This window comes from Zootoca vivipara, chromosome 11 (assembly GCF_963506605.1).
Source record: "Zootoca vivipara chromosome 11, rZooViv1.1, whole genome shotgun sequence".
Taxonomy (NCBI): domain Eukaryota; kingdom Metazoa; phylum Chordata; class Lepidosauria; order Squamata; family Lacertidae; genus Zootoca; species Zootoca vivipara.
In genome coordinates, this window is record NC_083286.1 from 43332822 (window position 1) to 43358487 (window position 25666).

General features: G+C 44.6%; 1 protein-coding gene across 1 annotated transcript; it reads right to left on the reverse strand.

Annotated features, from left to right (window-relative positions):
- Positions 1-233: 233 nt before the first annotated feature.
- ISL1 (ISL LIM homeobox 1) lies at positions 234-25493 on the reverse strand. Its single transcript, XM_035100864.2, has 6 exons — positions 25033-25493; positions 23576-23765; positions 18641-18900; positions 13267-13553; positions 9750-9917; positions 234-2592 (listed from the first exon to the last, which is right to left on the reverse strand). The coding sequence occupies exons 1-6, from the start codon at positions 25058-25060 to the stop codon at positions 2476-2478; spliced, it is 1050 nt and encodes a 349-aa protein (XP_034956755.1). The 5' UTR covers positions 25061-25493; the 3' UTR covers positions 234-2475.
- Positions 25494-25666: the final 173 nt, after the last annotated feature.

Consider the following 25666-nt stretch of genomic DNA (forward strand, 5'->3'; position numbering starts at 1 on the left):
GAATCCCAGGCTTGGTATTCCGTGTACGCAAACACGTGTTTGCCACGTTTGGGACAGTGAAGCCGTGCAGATACAGTATTGGATGGATAGAAAGAAGGGAATTAACTGCAGTTCTAAACCCCCTTTACCCGGAAGTAAGTCCCACTGAATTCGCTGGGACTTTCTGCTTGAGTAAGACATTCCTAATGTTGCACTTGACTGGCTAGAACTACTCTTTCCAGAGCAACCCAGAGTTTTGAAGCCGATTGAACGTGCCACTTTGAAAAAGCTTCAGGACATTTACTCGAAAGAAAGTAGTTCGGGGGTGAACCCTAAGAAAATGTTTCCATCTTGCCCCAGAGCCCTGGGATTCCTACTGGAGGTTGGAGAGGAGGGGAAAGGTGTATTTATTGGTTTATTGTCGCAGTAAAGCCTCAGAAAATGACATTTATAATACGTGTGACACAATATCACATCTCCTCCTTGCACCTGCGCGTCGTGTAATATTTTCCTTCAAGTATTTAGCGGCTAGCTTGTAAATGCGTCCGGAATTTTTAATATATAATATTATTTCTCTCTGCTTTTATATATGTATTATATATACGTATATATCTTAAAAGGGGCACGTTGATCAGTTACCTTCCTTATTTTACTGTTTCTCTATACCAAACTGTTTATTTAGCGAAATAGTCCTGAAGAGAGAATCATTCTACATACTGCGCTTTTATTTCACATACTTAAGGAAAGGCGGTGGAAATAAAAATGCCAAAAAGTGAGGGGGGGAGGAGCCCCACATAGATGTGGACATGAAATTTCAAAGACCACACTAAAGAAAAAGAGACATACCCCCCCAAAAAAACCTATTTCCCCACTTCGTTCTTTTTTGGGGATCTATCCAATGTACATTCTCCTGCGCAAGAACTGTATTCCCCCACTTATTCATCCATCCATCCATTCATTCATAGATGACTTGCAGAGAAGAACTGACCAGCGTGGATCATCCCCCGCAAAAAACAAAACAACAAAACTTTAAGCAAAATAAAAGCAAGACACACACACACACACACACACACACACCCCAAAAAACGACAGCAACAGCAAAAACAAATCAGGACATGAAAAAGTGGCAAGTCTTTGGATAATAAATAATAAATTACTTTTATAATTTTTGCAATGCGAGAGCAAACAAACAAACAAAAAGTATTTCCTCCTCCCCCCTCTTTATTTCCATAGAAAGAGAAAGAGTGAGAGAGAGGGGTGGGCAAAAAACCCCAGTCCATTAAAAAAAAGCACACATTTTTTTAAAAAACATTTTAAAAAAACCCAAGAACTATACACATCTTTGGGGAAAGGGGAATGTTACTGAACGGACGCCAGTCAAAAACAGAACCCCGAAAGACGATTCTTTTTTTTCTTTTCTTTTTTCATGTGTGGCCAAAAAGAGGTATACCTTGTTGCGAATGAAGGTTTAAATTGGGATAGATATATATTTATATTTATATTTATATATATTTTTAATAAAAAAACCCGACTCCCTCCTTTAAATTAAAAACAAAAACAAAACAAAAAGAGTCACTGGAGAAGTGGAGACTTCAGGAGAAAAGGATGGATCTCGACAGAAACCCACCGACCCACTCGGGAAAAGGGAGAAAGAAAGAGGAGGAGGAGGAGGAGGAGAGGGCAAAGCTACAGTACATGCTATTGGAGGGACGAGACCCAGGCGCTCCAAGACCCTTCTTGGGGGGAAAGGAAACAGAGAAATTCCAAACCGCTCGCAGCTCCAACCACCTGAAGAGCTTGTTCTGTCGTGAGATGGTTGGGAGAGTGTCCTTCCTTGATCTTGGGATAAGCAATTTATCAGAGCTCCTTTTAAAGATATATATGTGTATGTATATATATATGTATATAATTTTAAAGGTTGGTTTTGTTTGTTTGTTTTTTGGCAAGGGGCGAGGCAGGTCTAGGAAGAACACCATTCGAGTTTGGACGGTCAGACGAGGCGTTTTCTGGGCGATGTTTGTTTGTGTGCAGTCACTCAACGATGCCATTTGAGAAAAGTTGGCTATCCCTGGGTCCGTATCCTCTTGCGTTTCACAAACGTCTTTAAAACAAAAACAAAATCCTTCTTGATCTCCCTACGATCCTTCTGTGGGGGGGTGGACTGTTATTATTTTTTAAAAAAGAACGAAAGCATTTTCATTTGCTTTGTTAAGAGTATTATTCTAGTAAGATCCCGATGATTGTCTTCACAGTGTTGCTACCTTATCATTGCAAAACGAAACAAAAACGAACGAACAAAGACTCCCCAGACAGTTCATGGAGTTTTTCTTTTCTTTAGGTTCATGAACACGGTTGTGTTTAAATACTTTTCTTCTTCTTTTAATTTTCTAATTTCTCTTTCTCCTTCTCTCAAAGTCCCCAAACGTGATAGCTTTCCCACTCTCTCCAGCAGGGGGCGAAAAGATTTGAGGACCTCAGCACCGCAAGGAATGTTCCTCATGCCTCAATAGGGCTGGCTACCATGCTGTTAGGTGTATCCGGGAGTTGAGAGGACATGGATGCTACCTCACTTCCGGTGGAATTGGAACCTGGGCCTCCTTCTGAAAAATTAACCTGAGAAAGAGAGAGAATAAACAGTTTACAAAAAGAAAAGAAAACGCCTATTTCTCTGGCTTTCAAAATATCATTGCATTTCTTGTAAACTGCTCAGGGCAGAGACCTTATGTTGTACATTTGTGACAGCATTATATACATAAATACCATCACTAACAACAGTAACTCAAATAAAATATAATAAATAAATAATAATAATAATAATAAATTCCTTCCAGTAGCACCTTAGAGACCAACTAAGTTTGTCATTGGTATGAGTTTTCATGTGCATGCACACTTCTTCAGATACCTGCATGCACACGAAAGCTCATACCAATGACAAACTTAGTTGCTCTCTAACATGCTACTGGAAGGATTTTTTGTTTTGTTTTTTTGTTTCGACTACAGCAGACCAACAAGGCTACCTACCTGTAACTAGTAACTCAAATAGTAACATTATTTTATGTTCTACCAATTTTTATAGCAGCCTACCATTTCTACTTTTTGCAACCACAGTGCGGGAACAGTGGGATACGACATATTTGCAGGAATTCATGTGAGGATCGACTCTGGTGTCACCCTGATAGTACATCATTACCTCAGAGTAGATTTGCGAACATTCCAAATGGAATGTTTATCATTCAGGAAATGACACACAGTTAGGCAATTAGTTCTGAAATTAAAAAAAAAATGGATGGAAAATTTAAAGTTGAACAAATCCCACATGAATGAAAAGCAAGGAATTTATCAGTGAGATTTTGGAACAGCTTTGGGTTTTGTAAAATGTTGGGCTACTGGAGCTATTTATAATCACCGCCAGCATTTTATATCAGCAGGAGAGAGAGAGTGAGTTTTAGTGTTCAGTGTACTTTGCCCACAGCAATCATGTAAGGTCAGTATTATGCCCGCCCTTCAAAGAGAGACTGAGGAAGAACAAAGAACGGAATAGAAGAGTCTTCACCAACCTTCTGGTGCCATCCAGATGTTGTTGGACTCCAGCTCTCATCAGCCCCAGACAGCAAAGTGAATGGTCGGAGATGATGCCCAACAACAGCTGCAGAGTACCAGATTAGGACACATGCAGCACAATCCTATACAACCTTACCAAGAAGTAAACCCATTGACTTCACTCACATTTCCTCCCAACTAAGTGTATACTCAATGCTCACAGCCCTAGCACAGTTCAGGTCTGAGGTTGAATTGGAAGTCGGGTTTATTTATCTTTTTGATTCTAGCTACCACTTTTTATCACTATACTACAGAAAACTGTATTTTATATAGTATTAGAGCTCATAATACTCATATGTTTGGAGCATTGAGCAAGCAGTCTGATTTGGGGTGAAAAGATCACAGAATTATCATCATTGTTTGCAGTGGCAAAATTTGGGATGTGGATACTTAAACGGGGTGTCTCTGCTCCCCCACCCCCAAGAATTTGCGGTGTACAGTTGTATCAGTTCTGTCTGAAATGTTTGCTGCTCAACTTACGGTAGATAGATGTTTTCTGGGGCACAAACCCACAAAACAATTCTGCACAAAATTTCCATATGCTAGTATATACGGATAAGTGCAAATTTAGCTAAATTTTAGAGGGAAAGCTGCTAAGCAAAGTTGTATCTAAAATATTATATTTCAGTTCAGAAGGGAGAAAGCGCCAACAGATCCTGGTGCAGAAGACCTGTTGACTCAGGTCACCTCAGTCATCCCTTAACAATGAGCCAACAGGTGAGTTTTATGATGGCTCAGCTCAGAAGGGAGCCTCCACATTAGGCCCAAACACATGTTCTTATCTGCTCTTTCTCTAGGTACCAGTAAGAGCTGATCAGAGCTCTGGGAGGTTTTTACTCTCTAGTGCTGATTAGATCTTGGAACAGGTCTTCTGCAATCCACAGTTCTCTGGATCAGGGTCAATGAAGACTATTCTAAGGATGCAATCCTATACATACTTACCTATGAGCAAGTCCCTTTTGACATGAATAGGACTGGCTTCTGAGTAAACACAACTAGGTTAGCACCGCTTGGGTATTTTCACAAGAAAATATGGTAAACTAGACGGCAGCTTTAAACAATTCTAGTAAAATCAATGTGCACCTTTTCTAAATAGCTTTTCCTGAGCCCAGTGAAGGAGAGGCAGAATACAAACATAACATATACATCAAGCAATTGTGGACCTACATACTGTATATAAGTGTAGAGTGTGTGTTTTCCTATGTACACCCAGTATGCAACCTTTGGGAAGGGAAGCTGCAGCAAATAAATGCACAGCAAACAGGATTGTTCAATATTAATAATTACACAAAGGAGAGTTAGTCAAGTAATGGATAAGGCTGCAATCCTACCTGCTGGTAAGCATCACTGGACATAGCAGAATTTACTTCTGAGTAAACATACCTAACATTGTGGTGTAAGGCGCTTGAGTTGTAAACAAGAAAATCCCAATTCAAATAAGGCCTCAGTCACAAAATTCTCTAAGGGCAGTGGGGAGGAGGGGAGCGATAAGCCAATATTTCTCCGCCTGAGTCCCTCAAAAATAATATGGTGACATACTGACCTACCTCAGAGGGTTGCTGTAAGGATTTCAGATCAATGTTTTGGTCACACTTATATAAATGCTATTACAAGCATCACATGATTTCCCCCCCCCCAAAAAAATGTTATTTTGTGAATGAAAATTGTAGCATGTGAAGCAAACCCTCCATGCAGCCAGTGGTGAAATGTTCTGCAGTTGGGTACAAGTTCCCAACTGCAAAACACCACTTCTGAAGGACTCAGATTTCAAATAAATAAATAAATAAATACGGTATATGCTGCCCATCTGACTGCGTTGCCGCAGCCACAAAAAAATAGTAAAAATGCTCAAATACAACTAGGAAAAGTCTGGACACTTCGTCCTATGATTTAAAAGAGGCATGCAGATTGGAAATGCCATTAAAATCAATGGACTGGAGCCACACTTTTTGCCCGTGGCCTTCAATGCCCAGAACTGTCTTTCCATGAGGAAGCAGCCCCTTCCCTTCATAAGGCAAAAAGTAAGAATCCCAGTCAATGTCAATGCTTCCAGTTCAATGCCCTGATCCAAACTGAAATTGAATCTCCTTGATGCCCGTAGAATTTAGTGCTAAGTAATATAGGAACAGAAGGAAAGTGCCTTTATAATGAGTCAAACCATTGGCCCATCAAGTTCAGTGCTGTCCACACTGAACCTCTGAAGAACCGCTGCCAGTCAGACATAGGACATTCCTATCTGGAGGTGCCAGGAACCTTCTGCAAAGCAGATGTTCCACCACTGAACTACGCCCTTAAATGCTTGAGCACTACAGATAATTGTAGGGATTGCAATCCCTATTTTCCAAGGAATAAGCCCCATTAGATTCTATAGAGCTAACTTCCAAGAAAATGTGCATAATAGTTTAAATCCAAGTGACCCTTTGGTTTAAACTCAGCTGTGGATTGAGGCCTAGTTAGGTTCCTAATGATAAAACTGCTATCTTCTTTTGGGTAAGATTTTCCATATATTGGCTGGAGTCCAAACCCATTAAATTCAATATGAGTTCTTCCATAGATTTTCATCCTAGATGCTGGCTAATTCTTCCCAGTGTGTTACTGATTATTTAAGGTATGTTGCAGTGGATTTCTACTTTGCACCCCAGTGGTAAACACATGGTTTAGAAGTAAATCCTATTGAACTGAATGGAATTCATTTCTGCACAGTGTTCAGACTCGGAGTCCTCTGTTTATGTGTGCTCCACTAATCACACAGGGCTCCTGTGAGAGTGGGCTTCCCTATGCACTGAAGTGAATGAGGAGGCTCTTTGCACATGGATAGACGTCCTCTCGGCTCAGTGAAACTGGAATATTATTATGGATGGAACTAATCCTTTGCCTGTGAGTAATCACTGAATCTGAGAAAAAGAATGAACAAGAAGCATGGCTTTCAATGGGGTGCTATGTACAAGTATTTCTTTTGTCCCATTTTCACCTCTGGTTTAAACACTACAAAAGCCTGCTTATGAGAATTACAGTTTCAAATTGCTTTCTATTCTCTTAAAAACAGACTGCAATCTACCTCCTATCAAACTTCAGCAAGCCAACACCCCGCAGTGGGAATTAAGAAGAACTGATGGTTTCTATCGGGTGTGAGGATCAGGGCCAGCCTAATACATTTTCATCTTCCAAGCAGCCGCACCATGCAATCCAAAAGGAATGTCCCACAATCCCTTGCAACACCGCAGCTGCTCGCATTCTGAGAGTCATGTCCCAGAATCCTCTGCAGTACTGCAAGGGATTCTGGGTGTGTGTGTGGGTCACCTCTCTGATCACAGACTGCTTGCTTAGCACCCCTAATAATGTTACCCCAAGCAATTGCTTGTGTAGCCCAGTTAGGTGTGTCTATCTGTAAAGCTCAATATTGGTAATAAGAAGATTTTAGACTCTGTATTGAGGCCCTGCATGGGGACATGAAATGCCTCCTGACTTCATTTCAGTTCCTTTAGCAGATGCCTGATAAAAATCATTCCAAATGCAATTTTCTCCCCACCCTACGCTTTTACCCATCTTTGTCATACTGACGTAATTTTTTTTTCACACCGTATCATGTCCTAGAATCTTCCATTGTATCTCCCTAGACTCATTTCCTCCCACAAAGTCTATCCATCTCCTCTATTGTTAAAAGCTGCACTGAATGGTTTAAAGCAGGAAAATTCTGCCTGAGTACCAGGAGACACCCAGAACAAAGCAGGGAAAGAAAACAGCCTCTACTACCCTAAATCAGAATCAAGTAGCCCATCCAAGGTGGCATAGTCACAGCACATTGATCACTATTGAGTTTATTCTATTTTTACCATCATTTGTATTTTCTCTTTCAATAACAAGAAAGTCTGGAGATCTCTAAAGGCATTTACTCAGAAGTAAACTTCCCCAAGTTCAGTGATACTTAGACTGCAATCCTACCAAATGAGTTATGGCATAAATTGTGACACAATGATTCTTAGTGGAATTGTTTTGGGCATTGTTCTCTAGAAGAGTTAAAACTGTCATTTTTATAAAAAGAAGAAGAAGAAGAAGGACTTTGCAACATATATTTTCCAAAACAAATCTTTATACTGTTATATTTTGGGGAGACACTTTGTGCACCCAATCATTTGATGTTCTATCATTGGTACTACGAAGTTTAATCACTGAAAAACCATTCATAACATACCTTATTATTTTTAAGATCTGGTTTTAACACACTTAGGCCAGGAAATTGAGTTAAGGTTGAACTTCTGTCCTTAAATCACCTGGTTGGGCTTAAGTATTGCAGATGATATGGTCCCATATGAGCTGCCAAATGATGTAGGCATAAGGAAGTGAGTTAAGAACAGAATTGATTGGTAAATTCCTGTTGGCTTTTTGGTGAAAGCCAGCCCATTAATACTATGCAACTGTTGCACGTTATTATATAACCACATTTAAAAAAAAAATCATGAAAACAAGACAAAAGCATCGATCGATCCATGGAAGTTCAGAAATATATACTAGCCATGGCATGTAAAATGAAAAAGAAAATGCAGACAATCAGGCTAATATATACATTTGCACAAACTGTGCCAAAGGCTAACATTACAATTTGCAAAAGTAATTTATGTAAATAGGAAATATGCATTTCACAGGAAAAAACAGGGGCGAACCTTCGTAATATTTTATAGAAGTGTACATATTTAGAAAGGCGTGTTCATTTTAAACACTGTTACCTTCCAGACAATACTTCAAATAACTTTTTAGATTTATTAGACTCTCACCACCATATTTCAGCCCCACTGTACAACCCAGTGGAAGCCACACACCCACTACCAGCATCCTATTATTAGGATAATAATAATAATAATAATAATAATAATAATAATAATAATAATAATTATTATTATTTGGTGACAACTTGCAGGTGCTGGTTTAAATGCCAATAAACTTAAGCATTTTAAGGATCGTGGGCATAAGCTTGGCGTTTGACATTGTGGTTAAATGGCTGAATTTGGTTATGGGAAACCCAGGCCATAAAGGAAGCCTAGCTGGTCATAAAGGTCAAAAGCGGGAGAGAGGAAGGCTTTCATGAGCTTTCTCACTCTAACGCAGACTAAAAATTAGATGAATATTAGAAAGCACTTTGTGTATTGTGGAAAAGAGGTTGCAAACCACCCCACAGCTAGCCTGCTTAAATGCCACTGGCATCAGTGGAATACAAGTCTCCTAACTGTGAGTAGGATGGCAGCTAAGGCTTCTAAAGCCTTCTGGAAAACCTATTCAAATTACTAGGAGCCTTTAGGACAAATTCATCCTATGATTTCTTACTAAATAAATAACATAAATCCTGCAAATATGGCTGTGAATAAAGTACTGCTTTTTTTGAAGGGGCGGAAAGCATACTTCCATTTTTATTTTTTAGATAATGTATGCTTCTGTCACAGGATAGGCCATCTTAAAATAGGCATTTCATGTGTGGCAGAAGAGAGGAAGCCTCTTTGCAGGGATGCCTGCAACCTGCTTTGAAATGAGCCAAGGGGACATTTCCCCTCCCAAATAATTGGGTATACCTTGCAGTATCAAAAACTGCTTTTACCTTGGTTTTTTTTTGTATTGTCCAATACAGCTACTGCTGCTAATACCACTGCTACTGGTAATAGCACCAAAATCGTCAGTATGTGTGCTGCTTAGCAAATGTCCACAGAGCAAGCAGCTCTGCGCTTAAAGATAACTGTGAGGCTGGCATGAAGATGGGCAGGTGGGGTAACCTATACAATCGCCATCAGTGGCTCCCTCCTCCCTCCTTCCAGCATCTGGGCACAGGTCTAGGGGCTTCAGATAGGAGTAATCTATGGGCACTGCTATCTCATACAAACCCTCAAGCTGCAACCCGAACCCCAGTTACCCGGGAGTAAACCCCGACTGAATCCAGCAGGATTTAACTCCCGAGTAGACGTGCTTTTAGGGTTTGCAGCCTAAAAGCATCGAAGTGGAAGGATCTCTGGTGGGGACGTGAGTTGACCTCCAGGTGTTTTAAACTCTGGGGCTGGGAGGGAAAGGGGCGCGCGGGGGGTCTTAAGCAGACGTACAAAAACTTTGCAGGAATAATCTAGAGGAGAGTCGCGCTTGCCTTTGCGCGCACAGTGGCCCATTCATCGCAGCCGGGAACTGACACTTACGAGTTGCTGAAAAGCCGGTTGATCTATGTCACTCTGCAAGGCGAAGTCGCTGAGGACTTTCCAGGGCGGCTGGTAACTCTGCACCTCCACCGGGTTCGCCTGCAAGCCCCCGTCGTGTCTCTCCGGGCTGGCCGCCACCATGGGAGTGCCCGTCATCCCTTGGATGTTCTGTAAACAAGGCAGGCAGAGGCGGTGAGGGGCCGCGCCGCACAAACCGCGATTGTCTCGCGGCGCAGAGAGTCAATAAACTCCTTCTCGGGCTTATCAAACGCTCGACTCTATTGACTTTGTTAATCTGCCTTTCGCGGAATTTCGTGTGTTATTATTCTTAAAAAAACAAAAACAAAACAAAACCACCCACACCTCTCTTTGCCGAGTCGATTAGGCAAAGTAGATTAGGATCCGTTTCCAGTCCTGATATGTGTGTGTGTGTGTGTGTGTGTGTGTGTGTGTGTGTGTGTGTGTGTGTGTACATCCCCCGCACGCAGTGGAAACATGTCTGTTTCCAAGTAGGAAAGGTGCATACTAGCACTCCATGTTAGGTTGCTTCTCTCTCAGGCAGTAAAGCCCAGCGATCTTAGTGGGGTTTATTTTTGGATTGTCCTGGTTATCTTGAAGGTTTCCAATAAGGAAGAGGCGGGTAACTCAATGGGAAAGCCACAGAGAAGGACAGGAGGCGAACAACCTCGGACAAATAGCACGCTTCCCCCAACTGCTAATTACATTACTGGTACCGCATCTCCGACTTATTCCACATCTATTTATTGATCCCTCTTAATGCCGCCACACTGAATAACACACTTCTTCCCCCGATTGCTTAAGCGCTGAAATTCACGTCCAGAGCGTAAAAGCTGGAGATCCGAGCACGAGATAGGAGCCCCTAGACTAGAGCATGGGACAACTCTAGAGCCAGCAGCTTGACGGCCTTCAGGATCACAGTGTGGGTGGGGATACATACACACCACTCATATTTACCCAGGGGTAAGTCTCATTGACTGAAAGGAGTTACTTACACACACACGTGCGTCGAAGCCTGGAGCACCCTTAACGCGTGAGAAAATGCCACCGAGGGTTACTCGGGTCCCTTTGAGCGCCATCGAGCTTACTCCCAGGTAAGTGGGGTTAGGACTGAACCCTTTTCTGTGAATAGTTCGTAGTGGCGATACACACTCCGGGTATTTTCCTCGTGGTTAAGGGAAGTAACTCCTGGAGGTTGACAAGAGTCAAGCCGAGTTGCTCTACAACACCGCTGATTTCAACCGGACCTCACTTCGGAGTTAAGCCCCATGATCCGGAGTGGGCATTTACTTTCAAGTAAACATCATGCCTAGGCATCATTGATCCTCTAAGTTTAGATGGGACTGCAATCTTACAGCGGGATCTCTAGGCCAGTTGAGCAGAAGAATTGGGACTGAAGCCGATTCAGTTCCACTCGCTTTTTTAGGACGCAACCGGTTTAGGTCCCAGTCCAACCATTTCACAGAACTGCAGCCTTTCGGGAGATTCGCCTCACTTCTCACCCCGGCATCGATAAGACATTGAAATGGTCTTCGAGTGAGATTGAACTTTCCAGGAAAACGTGATCCGCAACGAGGATCATTTCCAAGGATCCCTGCTTATTTAGGTTGGAATGAGCTCACAGTTTCCTGGCTAACCACCACTATACTTTGTGGCAACGAATCGGGTGTGGAGAAATAAACTCTGCAGGTATTTTAAAGGCTTTGTGTCCAAAATAACTTCCTAAATCGGAGCAACTTAAAACACTTCAAACTGGGGTTTATTACATTCCACCGCGGCAATACGCAAGTAACGCAACGCTTTAAACTTCCACTTAACCAGATAAGCAGTCTTAACAAACACTAATAGCGGTTCCTTTAAGCAACACAACAATGGCCTCGGCATCACCAAGGCCTAAAGGGCAATGGATGGGGCGAAAGCGGTTGTTTTGGAATATATGCTCGCTCGTTATTCTCATCTGCCGAAACTCTGTTGTTTCGCTGGTGCTAAAGTTCGATCTCATTGGATTTTAAAAACCAGACCTTAAGTCTGTTTACTCGCAAGTAACTCTCGTTCCGCCCAACTAGACTTCATCCTAGATCCACTTACCTAGGAGTATGCCCTACTGAATGCCGTAAGACTTGCTTCCGAGTAGACATGTATTGGGGCAGTGCTGTGAGCATGCATAGGATTAGAGCATTACGTGAGTATTTGGCCTAAATCCGGTAGTTGGGAAGGACACATAACTGCGTAGGCAACTAGAACCAGAATTTTCTTTCTTTCTTACGAGTAAACCATGTATAGGATTGGTCTGCGCGACTTTCATGTCTAGAACCAAAAGGTGTGGCAACAAAATAGGTCAATCCTACACACAGTTACCCGGAGTATGGCTGTAATATTAACCTTAATATTAACCTTAATATTGAGAGTAAGAGTAAGCCACATTGAATTCAACAGGGGTTTCTTCTAAGTAGTCATAGTTAGGATTATGCTGTAAGCCTCAGGGGGTTCCAGTTGGACCTACTCCCGAGCAAGCTTTAAGTCGAGTGCACCACTATGGCATTTTGACAGGCACACACTTACTAGGTAATAATTGAACGTCGGAGGGATTTACTTTCGAGTAAATAATATCCGCAGGAGTCTACTGCGAATTTCTGTTGAATTCAATAGGTCTTCATCGCATTTCGCTTTGAAATCTGCTTGCCAGAACTCGACAATAACTAGGTAGGACTGGCATCCGTTCATAGAAGCCCACTCTATTGATTTCAGTACACCTATTCGAATCGTCTTTCATTCGGCAAGTCAATTGAGAGCCTTTTAAAAAGGGGATCTATCCCTTCCCTCCTGCGACCTTTACCTACCACCCCCACATTGCTGTTATGTATCTTAGACCACAAGAATGTAGGAATTACCCAAAGACTGGTATCTGTCTCTGGAACAGTCCCAGCGCCTTCAGTAGAACTACTCTAGAGTAAGGCAGTTTGTAAAGTCACTGTAACATGTACTTTAAAAAAATTAAAACCGGGGGTGCTGTGGAATATCAGGATGTTGTTGTGGGGTTTCTCCCTACAATTAGACCATTTATTTTGCTGCAAGAAGTAAATAAATGCGCACAAGCAAGAGTTCACGGACCAGTTTCCTAAACCCAGCAAGCTATTGAAGCCCCGCCCCAATAAAACCCAGACCCTTTCTAGAGGCGTGCTACTTTCCACAGGCCAGGATTCAACAGGTGAAGCGTCCCCTTATCTCTCTGTTCGATTGCTGTGAAAGGCACAGAAGGATGGGGACCTTCTCTCTCTTTTTTCTGCTGGCTACAGGGAGCCCCGCTAATTGGCGTTCTTGACAGACACACTCATTGGAAAGTAATGCACACATGCGCACGAACCTATTCCCCACCCACCCAAAGCAAATCAAAAGCACCAAGGCAAGAGAACAGCCACGCCCACTAACCAAGAAAGTTCCTCGTTCGGGAACTGGTGCCCCCTAGAGGCCAGGAGGAAAGACCTCGGCAGCCACTCACCGTCTTGTCGTTGGGTTGCTGCTGCTGGAGCTGCTTCATCATAATGCTCCTCTTTTTGTCCTTGCAGCGCTTGTTTTGAAACCAGACCCGGATGACCCTGGGGCTGAGTCCCGTCATTTCCACCAGTTGCTCCTTCATGAGGGCGTCGGGCCTGGGGTTGGCGGCGTAGCAGGTCCGCAAGGTGTGGAGCTGCTTCTCGTTGAGGACGGTCCGGACGCGGGTGGTCTTCTCCGGCTGCTTATGGACATGTGGCCTCAGAGCCGGTTGCCTGGCAGAGATAGGTTCTGCTGTGGAGGGTGGGTGGGGGAAGGAAAAGGAGGAAGGAACAGGAATCCCGTAAGTGGCGGGGGAGGGCGAGAAGATGCTGACACGCAACTTCCTGGGGGGCCAACCTCGCGGGGATAATCACTACCTGGACGCCCATCCATCCACCTTTCTTCAGGAACCAACGCTAATGCAAACAATGGGAATTCCATGCAATTCCTCTCTATCAAGCCCCTCAGCTTTTTGTGGATCACCTTAATCCTCCACATTCTCACAAGTGCCTCTCTGTTTCCCCCATTGTTTCGATTGGTAGCTCCTCGCGGACAGGGGACTGTCAGCGGAGGAGCTGCTGTCCAAGGTACCATATATGGCGCTCTCTAATGAGCGACGACGATTGGGACCCTCAAGCCTTCGGATCTCGGAGGTGGGGGAGCAATACTCATTCTATTTTGCTGACTGGAGGAAATTGCCAGTCATCCAGTTTCGGTCGGACGTCTTGCCGGCCCACCTCACCGGGAACACCTGCGCAACCCGGTAGTTTCTCTCCCTGTCCACCCCGCGTTCCCCACACTGCTTCCAAAGGTTTTTGAAAGCCTCAGCGCGCAAAGGATGGCTGAGCTCTCAAACGTGCGCGGGGGGGAGGAAATTCAGCTGGGGGAAAAAAATCAGTGGCGTCGATTTTTCCACTTCAATATATTTTTGGATTGTGGAAGGAAGCAGATAGTCATATAATCTGGGGGCGCCATTTCACAGTTCTCGAGGAAGAATCACCAGGGCTTTGGAAGGAGCGCGGAGACGGCTACCACCAAGACCTCCCTCTCTCCCTCCCTCCCTGGCGCCACTCATACTAGAGTCTTAAAGCTCAAATGGATCAATTGGCCACCTAGTCCCTCACCTACCCTGAACCATCTGCCACTTCCGGGTTAATGGACACAACAATGCAAGCCACAGCAAACAACCCAATTGCCTCCGTCGAAAACTCTCCCCCAGGTCCTGTTTATCTATTGCTATTAGCACCTCATGGATTCTCCTCCTGTCCAATGCACCATTACACAGGCTTTCTTTCTACAGCTCCCGACTTTCAACGCCTCCCCCCCCCCCAAGTTTAGCTGCATAAAAGCTTGCTTTTAATAGCCCGATTCTAGGCATGTTTAGGTGGAAGGAAAGAAACCTCAGTAGAGCCAATGGGGCTTGCTTATCCAGATCTAAATGGACACAAAACTACAGCCTAAAAATATGAAACGGTGGGGTTTATATCGAATTTTAAAATGAGAACTAATAGACTTGTGTGTAGGAAGCAGTGACGGCGAAAGTGAGTTAGCTAAATTGTATAGTTTTAAAGTGGGTGAGTCTGTCAACGCTGTCAAAAGAACACACTGCTAGAAAATCCAGAGCAAAATAAATGTTCTAACAGTTTCTCGTTTTTAAAAAATGCAGGTGACACTCTTAAGGCTGCAATGCTATGAACAGAGATTGAACATCATTGAAGACACTCAAACCTGCTTCCAAGTAAACAGCCAAAGAGATTGCTCTATAAAACACTCTCTCATTGGACGGAAGGTTGCAGTGCTGGTTACTTGACAGTAAGTCCTCCATTGGTGAATGGAGCTTACTCTCAGGTAAGTACACAGTAGATTGCAACCTGGGCTACTTCCTTAGCAGAAAAGTCCAAGTAAATGTGTTGAGACAAACATACTCTAATGCAGCATTCTGAAGTTTTTGCTTTCTTGGAAGCAGGTGCCACTGAAATTAGTAGAACTTCCTTCTGAACATTTATATGTTGCAATAATGTCTACACCCCCATCTCTCTTTTTTGCCTCAATATCAGACAACAGATATAAAAAGACACAATTCAAAATACAAAAAGGCAACCACGTATCAAACAAAATACTTGAGCTAATATTTTTATAATGAATTCTATGTGTTTGTATCTAAAAATGCAGAGTTACGGGGGGGCAGAGGTAATCTGATTATTTCTTTGTGCACCACATTTTTACTTGCTTTTTCCATAATACTTACTCCCCTTTCAAATTAGTCACTGTTTTGTATTTGGTATAACAAGGAAGAAGTGGGATTTCATATTTGGAGACACGCAAGACATCAACTTGTTAAACCCTTACTGCTCATTCTCATATATTATTTGGAAGGAAATGCTTTTGAAATCTAGTTAAGACTATGGGACTTGCTTCCAAGTAAAGTGCAACAATGGATTCTGAATTAGGAGTCCAACAATGATGCTTAAACCTCTTATTAAAAACCAAGGAAAGACTACCCTGGATTAAGTTGCTAAAGATTGGCACTGTAAATAGTGTTCTTGCTGCCCCCCCATGGTAGGGCAGGAGGGAAGGAGAGACCAACAGAAAGACTTAAAAGTTACAAGCTCTTGACTGGGAATTCTCCAAGCCTGTCTTGTTTTGTTTGCCCTGATAGGGTGGAAAAATAAATAAGGCCCATTCCCTGAAGCCTAGACAGGACAGGCAGTGGTCCTGAAATGTTTCAAGTCAAAAGTAATCCTAATGAAAAAGTAAGGCCAGCTCATGGGTTGACTCTAAAGTTTTCAGCTTGAAATTCTCACCCAAACCACAGAAAGCTTCAGGAGGAGAAGGCCGAATCCCTTAGAAGGCCAATTACTGAAGATTAGCTTGTTGACAGTTTTAAATTACAGCTTGAAGTGGTGCCTGTAGTTATTAGTCTCTCTTTTTGGAAGCTGGCTCCCCCTGCACACTGCATACCCCCCCCCCAATGTTTCATTCAGAATATGCCTGGCTGGGAAGAGCCTAAGCTCAATGAATCATCTGGATAGGGGGACCCATTGCTGCTTCTCTGCTCTCCCCTGCCCTATTTTTTATTTCCTGTTTCCCACCCCCCTTGCTTTCCATATTTTCTCAGGACATTTCTAATGGGGTAGCAGGATCATAAGCATCTTTACTTAGAATAAAGCCTCAGTGACTAAGACCAACGTTAAGTGCGACAAAAGTACACAACATCTGAATCAATTGTGCCCTCTGTAAAAGTTCCTTGCAATGCAAGGTACACTGTTCTTATCTTCTCTTTCCCTCCCACCCCTACTGTTGTGATATTTGTGTACTTCTCTGTCTGCTCCTTCCTCTTGCTTTGGAAAGATAGATTGCTGTGATTACCCAGCACACATACTTGACAGCAAAAGCTACGTACACAACATATACATAAATATTTCGATTTCTATTATATTGATTGAAAGTGTATTACTTCTCTGGCAATTCAGTCGTAGTAGAGCATAGGTATTACTCTTCTTGCCCTCTGTACTATGGCAGACTTCATATCTTTTTCAGATCAAAGGAAAGGAGGATTGATCTCCCATAAAACAACATGGTCCCATACACCAGCTTACTTCCACTGATTATAACAAGGTTCGCTCTCCAATAAGTGGGCATAGGAGGACGGCCTAACAATATAATCCCAAGCATGTTTACTTAGAAGTAAACAAAAACCCCACGCAGTTTAATGGTACTAAAGGAGCAATCCTATACACAAGAAACTGGCATAAAGCCAGCCAGTGTAAATTAAGCTAGGATAAAGTACACCAAATCCAAACTTCATTCAGGAGTGGGGCTGGCTGAGATGGCCTAAAGCTGGCAGAGGGAAAACAATAATATGGGTTAAACCACTCTTTCTGCTGGTTTAATTTACACCAGGCTGCCAGGTCATGTGACTGAGCTTGATGGGTATAGGATCCATTCTAAATCCCCTCTTTCTGGTCCCACCCACTCCCACCCCCTTCTGAAATGCCCCCTTTTAAGGCCTTATACTGGCACAGCTGGGGAACCCCTGGATCCTAACCCCACCCATCCCAGAGGATCCCACTATAGGATTGTTCCCTAAAGATGCAATTCTATGCACACTTCAAGTGTGTAGTATTGCAGCCTAAAGGTGCCGAACATGTCTACTCAGAAGTCAATCCTATGGAATTCAGTGGGACTTGGTTTAGAATAGAAATGCAGAGGTTTGCTCTATGCATTTCAAGGAAGGGGTTTAGGGCAACAGCCTTGATCTGATTCACTGATCTGCTTCTGCTCTTGACAATGCTCATGTCTTGGACCTAAATACACAAGCTCCATCGATATCAATGGAAGTTCCTACTGAGATTGCAATCTGTTCCATTAAAATTAGTGGAACCCTTTTGAATGAACATGGATAAATCTGAGCTGCATGCCAAGGTTTAGGGATCAGGGTGCAAAGTTGTTTTACCAACGGATGTTTGCAAGAGTAGAGTTTTGGGGTTATTTCAACGGAGATTCTAAGCAAGTGAGTTTCACTGAAACCCTTTTGGACCATGAGAGTTAATGGTTGCAATCAAAGGGAAGTTTAAGAGGTGGAAAGCTGCAATCATAAGTGTGCTTGCTAGAGAAAAAAGTTCCATTGGACTCAGAGGGACTTAAGCCCTGAGCAAACATTCTTAGGATCCTGGCAGGAAGTCTCACTGCGCTAAGGGGAGTGTACTTCCGACAAGCTCGCTACCGGTTTGGGCATCATCTCCCAGCAAAGTTAAGCAAACTTCTTTCCTTTTATTTCAACGAAGGGCCCATCTCTGTTGCTGAGCTGAGCTTGGTGGAGATAGCCAGGAAGAGTGCAATCCTTTACACGTCTACTCAGAAGTAAGTTCTCCCCCGAGTTCAATGGCGCTTACGTTTACCCCTAGGTAAGTGGGTGTAAGATACCCCGCAAGCGGCAACCTCTTATATGTTTACTCGGGAGTAAAGTGTTCAGAGGTTTGCAGATTTTGAACACGTGTGTGTGTGTGTGTGTGTGTCGTTCTGCTTCTTGGTGTCATTTTGCCATCGGAAACACGGGGATCTCGTGTGCCTTTTCTCCAAAACTCTCTCACCTCTGCAAAAAACAAAACTAACCTCTGCGAAGCTGGTATCAAAATGAATACGGGGCTGGGCACATCTAGGAGGTATTATTAGCCACTGATGGCCGGGAACCGCGGGTGGGGAGGCAACGGCAGAAGAGCTTGGAGTGGGAGAGAAAACACATATATGGAACAAAGGCCCGGAGGGACCCTCCCTCCCTTGCCCTCCTCCCTCCCCTGCCCTCCCCGAAGTCTCTAGGAGGGGGGACCGGGAAGTACCTGCCATCTGCAGCGGCCTGGCGGGGTGCAGGGGGCTGAGGGGGTCCCCAGCTCCGAGGCTGGCCCTTTCCACCACGTCGTGGTCCGCCCGGCAGAAGAGGCCGTCCTCCCGCAGCGCGAACTCGTCCCCGGGGATGAGCTGCCGGCTGCAGGCCACGCAGCGGAAGCACTCGATGTGGTACACTTTGGAGCGGGCGCGCATCACGAAGTCGTTCTTGCTGAAGCCGATGTTGCACTTGGCGCACTTGATGCCGTATAGCCTGAGCCCAGGCCCCGTCGAGAAAAGGAGTGGTGCGGGGTGGGATTGGGGATAAAGTGGAAAAGAAAGGAAAAGAAAAGAATACGGAGGTGGGGTGGGGTGGGGAAGGAAGAGAAAGAGAGAGAAAAAGAGAGAGAGAAATATTTCACTCCGGCCGCCCCGTCGAATCAAGCCAGTCATTCTTTCATTCACGTTCCAGCCTCCCACGTTAGACAGCAAGCCCAGCACGCCTTCCAGGTCGCCCCGTCTACCACTGGCAAACCAGAAGCTCGCGAAAATGGAAATCACAGCGAATTCGGTTCCTACCGACTTTCCAATGCGAGTGGCTTCTGAAATTGTACCGTGTATGCGCTCGGCCCTTGCTGCAGCGAAGGGGGGGGGGTGTTTTTTAAAAATAAATAACCGTACATGCATTTGGGTGTTGATTGGTTTATTATACTTATTATTATTATTATTATTATTATTATTATTATTATTATTATTGGAGGGGTGTGGTTTTTTCTGTTTGTTCTCTTTCGCGGTCTCTCTTGGAGGGGAATGGGAGAAAAATCTGCCCTTATGCACAGAATGGAAGAAACGAGGTTGTTAGAAACTTCCCAGCAACCTTTAAAAACCAGGTTAGAAAAGGGGAAAGTCTAACTAGAATAGCAAGATGTTGGGGGGCCAATGAACAACGGGGGCTGCAATCCCGCGAGTTCGCCCTGTGGAGTGCAACGGTGCTTACTTCCGAGGAAACGCCTCCAAGATTGGAGTCACTTTTTTATATACTGTATACTTCTGAGGTAAATAATAATGCAACCCATCCCGGTCCTGGACAGGGTGACTTTGGAGCAAATCCGACTGAGTCCAATGGGACTCCCTTCCTTTTAAAAGATTGCAGTTTTTTTAAAGCCGCTTCTGTGTCTCGTCACACCAAAATTAGAAACAAATATTGCCAAAGAGAAAATGGCAGCTTACCCTTTTATACAATGAAAAGAGGAGGAATCGTGACACTTGGGGAAACTTATTACGGGGGCGTCCTATTTTATTGGGAGGCTAAAATGCAATCCTAGAACCAACCCTGCCCTCCAAAAACCGCTCATCAAAAAGGAAGGAAAAGGCTAAACTCGACTCTTAAAATATAAACAATCAAATACAAAACTCAGGAGTAAAAGAGTGGATCTGGAGTCAGTGAATCGCGGCCACCAATATCCTGGCAATACTGAGAGGCAAAACCTTCGGCCTGCCTTTGCTTCCGCACCTTTACGCTCCCGGCTCTGCCTGTTTACTTGGGTGTAAGTCAAGTTCAAGGGGACGCTCTCCCAGATCGCTACCAGGCACTGCAAAGGCTTTTCCCAGAGAGGAAATTTCTCCGGGGAGAAACAGGCGCGTGGCCGCGAATAAACCCGCAGCTCTAAAATGGTTTTCTTTGGACCGCTTGAGCAGCTGTTTTATCCGCCCCTTCCCCATTTTCCCCCATATAACCCCCCCCCAAAAAAATCTTAGCTGCCAGCAACTCCTGGTGGTCTTTGAAAGAGCCCTCTTGAAATCAGTGAGAAATTTCTTCAGAATAGTAAGTTTCCCAAAGTAAGACTGGGGCAGAGCGAGCCTATGTATGCACGTCTACCCAGAAGCAAGTCCTATCGAGTTCAGTGGGACTTACTTCCGGGAAATGTGTGCAGGATTGCAGCCTAAGGGCGACGTTCGCCTTCTGTTCCAGAATCTCCAACAACAAATCAACAGAGAACTCTCAGTGGCGCTGAAAAGCTCCCGTAGACCACGAATGAAGACATAGGAGGTCGCTTTTCTGTAGAATTCAGAATTTATGAAGACAGAGTCTTCGGCTAGGCTTTGATATGGCTTCACATTGGACCCATATGTACACATACAGATAATCTGCATATGTTGTTGATGTGTAAGTCCCTCCTCTTAAAAGAAGAATATAGAGGTGGTGGCGCGGAAATAGCAGGAGGAAAATGCTTAATTTTAAAAGCTCAGCTACCCTGATTCTATGATTCCATAATTCTACACGCTTCTCTATTAGTATCTCAATTTCAGGCTAAAGAATCAAAGCCCCCCCCAACTCGCTTCTGCCCCAGCTAGACAAGGACACGAAGGGCAAAAGAGCCAGCTCAGGCGCCAGTCGGGAAAGCGTTCCTTCTGAGCCAAGGCAAGTAAATCCTGTTTGAAAGAAGGCGAGCAGCAAAAGGCTGAGATCCTAACTTAGCACACGGACTTGCATGAAAGGAAGCCCTGTTGCCCATCAATGGGATTTGCTTTCCAAGTCACTCTGTCACGGGCAAGACTATCTAAAGTTGCCATCCTAAACATATGTTCTGGGAAACTAAAGCCCTGGTGAGGAGACAATGGCGGTTACTTCTGAGTAACGCAGTGGTTTACAGTCGGGGTGCAGGGATCGCCGCGTGAACAAATAATATATAATATAAATTCTTTTTATTAGTATTAGTATTGTGTCGGTCCTAGCGTTTTCTTCAATATATATATATTGAAGAAATTCTATATATATATTAAGCATGGGATCAGAGTGATCTTTCACCATGCTTTCACTTCCGAGCACCTGATTCTCGGGGAGCTGGGAATCAGCTTTGCCAAGGAATCCCTCCTCTAGACCGAAGCCAGCTGAACAGCCGGGTCTTCTGGACAAAGGCGAACTCAAAGCAGCAAGGAACTCGGTCTCGCCTCGTTGCCAGTCTTTCCCGGGAGTGGGGAAGTGGGGCGGGGGAGGGCTCTCAGGATTGCAGCCGGGCAACTCTGTCTCCTCAGCAAGGAAGCCCCACGGATTTCAGGAGGACGAGCCTCCGATTAGGAAGCTGCACTTTGAGAACCTCGAAGGACTTCACAAGGATCCTTCTGGCTCAGTGAAAAGAGACTGCCCGAGAAAATGCTGCTGTTCGCCTAAAGCCGCGTAGGAACTTCTCTTGCCATTTCCTTGCCAAGGGACCTTACGCAGGAGAATTTCCAGGTGGATCATCTCTCCCCTTAGCCCTTCACCCAAGCTTAGGGTTGCCCAACCTTTGCCCCCTCTGCAAAGATCAAATGCAGCAAAAGGACACAGTAGCATAGCGCCGTCTAAGTCAGACTCCCTAAAAAAAAAAGGCTGTTCAAAAAAGGAGCCCCTCCCCTTTGCTCCCCCCTCTTTAAAAAGAAATAAAGGTTTCCTTATAATGTCAGCAGTGGCCAATTGTGCCCCCCCCCACACGTGTGTGTGTGTGTGTATGTAATCAGCTCTCAGATTTTCATGCCAGGTAGGAAGCCGTTCCATTATCTAAATGTACCGATTGTTCGCCCACAGATGAGGGGCAATTTGATCTCCTCTGTCCAATTCATCAAGGCAGATAAGATAAGAAAAGAGAGTCAGTTCGAGCGCGCCCAAAGGGTTAATATTTTAAAAGATTAAATGTCATGTTTAGGGGTTTTTTTTTTTTTGCAAAGCCCCCCAGTCGAAGAAACCGCGCTGCATTCAGGAAACAGAAGGGGACTATTAATTATTATTACCACTAATAATCATCATCACATTTGTTTACCATGCTTTAAGGAGCCATGGGCTGGCAGGAGACGGGGAGTAGGAATGGTGTTTTTTAACTGAGCCCGTGTTGCTATTTCCCTGTTGTAACAGTTTTTTTAAAATATATATATTTAAAAATATATATTTTTATGTAAATGTAAATCTATATGTAAATCATACACGCAGTCATGCAGCTGGGAAGCAAGCAGGCCTCAACGCCACCACTTAATTTCAATTATACTGATATTAGTTAGAGTTGAATGGAGGAAGCTTTGGGGGCGCTTAGTTTAGAGAAAGGCAGTTTGAGCCATCTTAAATGGCAACGTATTGTCGCTGCCGCTCCCCTCCCCCAAAATAATTACACACATTACCACGTTTCCAACAATCGAAGAACAACCTAGATCTCACACGCATCTCCTCAGAAATAACGACCACTAATTTCAATAGCCCTTACCGCCGAGGAGCACCAGATCTTTACCTGGTGGATCTTTACCATAATCAGCGGATTACTGCGAAATCTTGCAAGTAATTTGCCAGCATGGATCTGAAAAGTCCCACGATCCTGTATACATTTCCTTTAAAGCGAGTCTACCTGACGAGGAAATCCGTTTTTCAAATTACTTTAGATTTGCACCCTCGCAGCCTATTTATTTTACACATTTGCTCACAAGTGTCAACCCAAACTTACTTAGGGGGAAAAAAAGAGTTGAAATTGTGTGGGGTTTTTTCCTGGAGGGGGAGAAAAAATTACCTCTCAACTGTATATACTCAGTGATAAGACGCAATTCTCATTTTCCACCCCCCCCCAGTGAGTTTGCACTGCAATCCTAGTTAATTTCCCACTGAACTCAGTATGGTTTGACACTCGATAGGAACGGAACGAGGCGCTTGTACACACGCCTAAATAATCTGACCCCTGAACGCATTTCCTTGGCACTTATAAGGGGGAAAAAACCATTTACATCCAAGTAAGCGTGTTTACGTAGGAGATCGCGGTTTCATTTCTTTTAAACGGGGAAGAGGAATTTAAAGAATTGGGTTTTTTGTTTTGTTTTTGTTTTTACTCTCCCAAACCTTATTACAGATAGAAAATAAACAAGGCTCAACTGGAACCGTCTCTAACTGCAACGCGACCAAAGAGGCGGGTGATAGGAAAAGGCAAGCTTCGTACCTGATATAGTCTCTCTTACAGTAGGTTTTCCCATCCCTAACAAAGCACGTACAAGTCTCGTCCAAATATTGGTTGCATTCTGCGCACTTCAAGCAGGCCGCGTGCCATTCCAAATCCGGGGAAACTCGCAGAATATACTGATCGTGGATTTGATTGCCGCAACCGACGCATAGGGAAATCAGCCGTTTTTCTGAAAGGCAAATAATAAAAGACATGATTGACTGACCGTTTGCTCTCCTACGGCGATAAACACACTTTATTAGTGTCGATCACCCGCGTAGGGCTGCTACTCTTTGGGAGCGCGTTGCTGCTGCTGCTGCTGCTGTTGTGGCGTTATATGGGGAGGGGGGCAGGGAGGAAGAGAATGATCGCAGAGAGTGTGCGAAAGAGAGAGAGTGAGTAGCATTTTAGGATGGTAATTGGAGTGTGTGCCATCAAAGGCTTCCCTCATTTAGAGAGGAGGCGGAACGCACATTCAAATGAAGGCTGGCAGAATTCTAGAACGCGCACATTTTACGCACCTTCCAACGCAATCAAAACATCCCCTTTTGACAATTTGTTCTTTTGGAGGGTGGTGGTGCTGGTGGTGGTGGAATGAAGGCGTGTGTGTGGTGTTATTAATTTTGTACCTCTAGATTCTGAATAGGAGAAAAAGAGGGAAGTTGGTGGGCTGGGAAACAGAACGCGCCGGTGACGCTTTCTCTCTCTCTCTGCTCTTAAGAGTTTGATGCAACCGGCAGGCTTTGGTTTGTCAATTCCATTCCTTTTGTCAATTTCAATCCCTTTTTCGCTAAAATGTTGGTTCACTTCTGTAGGGCGGAGGTCCTAAAGACCGACCTGGAGCGCTGGATGCTTAGCTCCATCGGAAGCATTATTTGCTTGGGAGGGAACCCCGCCGAGCTCAGAAACCCATTCCTTTCCAAAGTAGCGCGCTTCTTTTAAGGGTAGCAACCCACACTTCCCACGCTTTAAATCATCTGCTACGGGAGTATGAATGGATCCAGTTGCACTCCTGGCCCCCAGCCCCGCCGCCGCAGCCCCCCCACATCCCAACACTGCGATTCCTCAATACATTTAAAGGAAATCCAATCCTATTGTTTGGGTGCTTGTTTTTTATTTTAAGGAAAACAGACTTCCAGCAACTGTCTCCAGGATTTTAGCACCGGAGCGGTCGCCCTGAACGGGATCCATCTACCGCTGCCTCTGACGCCCGACCCCCCCCCCCCAATCCTCCTTTTCCACACTCTCGCCTCTTCCTTCACGACTTTTAAGCCAGAGGCTCTTCTCCCAAGCCACCGAGATCGCTCCGGAGGCTCCGACACCCTATCAGGCGAAGCGGCAGCCCGCCAGAGGCTGCGTCCTCCACCGCTCCCGCCTGCCACCGTGGGAAGAAAGAACTTGTCCTCCCGCTTGCCATATGACCAGTGCTCAAGAATAACGAATAACGTCTTCCTTACTTTTCGGTGGGTCTCCCATATCTCCCATATCTGTAAGAGGGTATAATGTCCACAGTGAAATGGTGCACGGTTGCGATGGAGCTTCCAAGAGGTAAAAAAAAACCACAAACACACACACACAAAAACAAAACAAAAAGCAGACAAGCTGTCCCTTCTTGGAAAGCGGGAGATGCTGTCAAATGGAAAGGAAGAGAGAGGCTGCTTGATCTGTCGCTCTGAGGATCAGTCCAAGGAGCTGGGATCAAATTGGTTCCTTTATTACTAGGGTGATGTTGATGAGGAGCCTTTTAAAAGAAAGAAGTCGGGTCGGGGAGTAAGAGAGAGAGAGAGAAGGGAAAAAAAGAGAGAGCAGAAAACGCTCCGTGCACCCGCGCAGGCCAACTCCGGATCGGGAAGCGAGTGGCAGAGGCGCTGCAGTGTGCGGGACTCAGCGCGCAGCGGCCGCCAGCCTCTTCCTTATCTCTTACTCAAACTTCTCTGCTCCAACTCAGCTCCATCGCCATTGGTCGACGTAGGCCTCGGGGACGTCAAACCAGCTCGCCTCTGATTGGACGCAGGGAACACAGAAGCAGCTGTTCTGATTATCATATTTCAGTGGCTGCTGTAGCCTTTGCTGGGAGGAGAGGGAGGGGGG